This window comes from Capsicum annuum, chromosome 5, assembly GCF_002878395.1.
Source record: "Capsicum annuum cultivar UCD-10X-F1 chromosome 5, UCD10Xv1.1, whole genome shotgun sequence".
NCBI classification, from domain to species: Eukaryota; Viridiplantae; Streptophyta; class Magnoliopsida; order Solanales; family Solanaceae; genus Capsicum; species Capsicum annuum.
The window spans coordinates 67,722,139-67,725,892 of record NC_061115.1 but is presented as its reverse complement, the minus strand read 5'-3'; the positions used below and the strand labels follow the sequence as shown (position 1 = coordinate 67,725,892).

The window sequence follows — 3,754 nt, the reverse complement described above, 5'->3', positions numbered from 1 at the left end:
CGTGCAACAAATTCATTCAAGTGGCAATATGGCTGATTTATTTACTAAGTCTCTTCCAACTGCAACTTTCAAAAAAATAGTGAACAAGATTGGGATGCAAAGGTTCACAGATATTCTCATTAGGGGAAGTTAATGCGTGTTGTACTCAATTCCCCTTACGATGTTTTGTCCCACTAGGTTTTACTTGTAAGGTTTTTAATGAGATAGTCGAAAAGCGTATTATTAGAGATGTGTACTTTTTTTCCTTCACTAGATTTTTCCCCACTGAATTTTTTCTAGTAAGGTTTTAATGAGGCATGTTATCTGGCAATTAGACATTCAAGGGGAGTTATAAATGTATTTGTGTTATAAATGTATTTACATTTTAGTGAATGTCTATCAAGAGGATATCTATCAAAATATATTGAGTATCTATCAAGATTTAGTGAGAGTCTATCGAAAGATAAAATGCCTATCCTTTGGAGAGTAATTTCCCTATAAATAGAGGATTCTCTCCATTGTAATTCATCCCTCAAGATATCCCTCACTCTCATTGAGAAATAAAGAATTATTCTCTCTTCTCCCTCTATTTATTCTTGTTCTTCCTTTATATTTTATAACAAACGTTTTAATTTGTTTGTCTTTTATCATAAGTTTGTTTCAAAAAAGAAATCTCTTTTTTTTTTTTTTTTTCCACATGACATGTTTAAGACGCAAAATTAAATAACATTTTGATACATTTCACGTATCTTTATTGTCACGGGGGCAGTTCCACCACGCCAAGATTCTATCGAGGTTAGCCCACTGTACAGCAGTCAAGTCTACCTTTATTTCAACAACGCCTACTGTTTGGACTTTGGAAATATTTTTCGATGCTTAAGCCAAAATGAGTGCAAGATAAACAGGAAAATTGCTCAAGCTAAAATGAGCGCAAGATATACAGGAAAATTTCCAACCTATCTATTGATTTCAAACACCATAAAAGATCACTTATTATGACAACAATTCTGCCAAAACTCATCTTCGACTTGCGCACAATCACAAGTTCATTGCTACCTTAACACTAGTGAAAGCATCACATTTCTTCCAAGGCTGCACATTTTAGGACCACAAGATTCAAAAGTTCTCAACTTCTTTGAGCTCCGAATCAAGTCAATACCAGACAACAAATTGAAACAACAGGAGTAAACATTTCAGAACCTACTATCTCAACCTCAAAATCGGCAACATTTAAATTCCAGATACTGTATTCGGCACGATACTAGCATATTTGACACCGCCTCCACTTGTAAAATCAAGAAATCCAAGATCAGATGGGAAGATAGCTAGAGGTGAAAAATGGAGGTTCTCAACATAACATCTTTGTCCAGTTACACTTCAAAAGTAAATCTGTACACTCCACTTGTAAAAAATAGGAAATGAAAAAAGATGTATAATGGAAAATCTATAGCAGTAGAGATCCACATTAGAATCCTCACAGTTTGTTTCCTACTTTGCGCCTCGCTTGACTTGTATCTGAATTTTACATACACCATGTGTAGATCTGTACCGTTTAATACACTCAGTTCCAGCTTCTTCTCGGCCTGAAAATGTTACGCGAAAGAGAAAAAAACAAATAAGACAGCAAGAATGTCAACCTCCAATGATCTCAAACTCCCACCTCTTCAAAAATCTTTCAACTTTTTAAAGTTTCCTTCTACATTTCAAATTTTGCTTTAAAATTAATTTGTTTTTGTTGTTGTTATACCAACTTGAGTGATTGTCATAAGTAATAGTTATATATTCTTCAAAGAGTAGATATTTATACTTCCGATTCTTTTGCTGAGACCGCCAAAAGCAAGCTAACGCTCCAAATGCACAGCTCGCGACTGCAATTGCCAATGCAGCTCCCAGTGGCACCACAACTGCATCAGTTGATGCTACCAGCTCCTCGTTCACTGTTTTTTGGGTACTACCACCTGCTTGCAGTTCTTTGACGTCCTCGTAGAGATTCACTAGCTCTTTCCCGTAGTAACTAACCAGAAATTTGAAGACCTCATCCTTGTTCCAATCAATCTTACTATTTTCATCGCTCGTTTTGCCTGGGTTGAGATAGCATGATGGACAAAGCTGCTTTGGAGGCCAAATAACTTTTGGAAATTCAGGATCACCTGTTCCTGGTGATTCTTCATCTTTCATTAGTCTCTCGTTAACTTTGTTGTGAGCACTCCACAACCAGAGGGCATAGTCACGCGCTTTCTTGAAAGGACTAGATACACTGGAATTGCAAACATTTAAAACATAATAGTTACTCGACCAGCCATGATCAGATAACGAAAAGGTAACATTCAGAAAGATAAGACATGAAAAGAACCTCGTTGAAGTTTTACCTTGTACACATGTCATGGAAGTGTTGCCTGCATTCCTCACAGACGAAAAAGTGGTATACAAAATCACATGTAGTTCTGAATGCCAAGTTACTTTCTCCATCCTCAACTCTTACAGTGAGTGAGTGTAACAACACCCACAAACCGCAACTGCAAAAATCATAAACATGTGGCTGAGAAAGCTGCCAAAGCAAATTAATATTGGCATCCAATAACTTGGTACAGTATCTTTTTAGCAAACACATTTTTAGCACTGTACTAAATTGAACCACTTTTTCGCGTTGCTGATTTATGTCTCACTACTTATCAAAAGAAGATGCATATAAGACGAGTGGTTGAGGCCATCAAGAAAGAAACAGACAATTTAAAAATGATACTTCAACCGTGCCAATCAACTGTGTGTGGCTGCAGGAGCATTAATCAATCCTTCACTGCTAATTGCAGTTAATATAAACCACCTGACCTCCCTGTTCTGAGACGGAACCCACCTAATTGTCTCTCTCCTTTCATGCCCTCATCGTCACTCAACGTTCAACAAAACCCTGGACCATAAATTTGCTGGTGCAAACTTTCACTCCCTGGATATTAAGACCATAAATGAAGCAAAGTGCTTTGAATTCATAGAATACAGACATTTAAGAAGAAAACAACCTGCAGTTTCCAGGTACAAGTGCTTTGCCATTTGGATCCACCTAAAGATTACGCATCCACCAATTTAAGGTTTTTAATTTATCGGACTTCTACCACACAAGATAAACAAACCCAATTCTTCAACTTCGTCTTAATTTACTATCTAAGTTCTCTTTTCCAAAGCCTCTGCATCTTTAACAGTATGCTATTTAGATAATTGAGGCTTCCGAGATTTAAAACTCACCATGTATGTTGGTCAGGGTTCCAAGGAATTCTACAGAGGACTTTAAGTAGAATTACAACGACATAATTCTACATCTTTTAAAAAAAGCTTTTTTTAATGTTGTTCCATTTGAGAATTTCAACTATTAGCCATTGTAAAAGAGTTTTCTGAGAAATAAAGAAGAAAATACTATTGAATTGTGTGTCTAAATTATTACTTTGATACCCTACTTATAGATACTACATTAGACTCCTCTTCCAACTAGGACACTGACATTACAATCCTTTTCCAAGTAGGATTCTATATACTATTCCTATTCCTACTCATTTTCTAATACTCCTCTCAAGCTGGTGCATGCAAGTCATATTTACCGACCTTGTTACAAATGTAATTAATATGAGGACCAGCGAGGGACTTGGTGAAAAAATCTGCAAGTTGATCGCTTGATTTAACAAATTTTGAAACAATTCTCTGGAAAGTATCTTCTCTCTTACAAAGTGACAATCAACCTCAATGTACTTGGTCCTCTCATGAAATACCGAATTTGATGTGATAT

General features: G+C 36.2%; 1 protein-coding gene across 1 annotated transcript in view; it reads right to left on the bottom strand.

The window, feature by feature from the left end:
- Nucleotides 1-1,305: 1,305 nt before the first annotated feature.
- Nucleotides 1,306-3,754, bottom strand: part of LOC107870698 (sulfhydryl oxidase 2) — a 31,293-nt gene continuing 28,844 nt past the window's right edge. The window contains exons 10-12 of the mRNA XM_016717308.2: nucleotides 2,349-2,495; nucleotides 1,787-2,236; nucleotides 1,306-1,562 (exon numbers count right to left, since the gene is read on the bottom strand). Coding sequence (XP_016572794.2) covers nucleotides 1,541-1,562; nucleotides 1,787-2,236; nucleotides 2,349-2,495 — 619 coding nt within the window. The 3' untranslated portion in view covers nucleotides 1,306-1,540. The remainder of the gene's footprint in view (nucleotides 1,563-1,786; nucleotides 2,237-2,348; nucleotides 2,496-3,754) is intronic.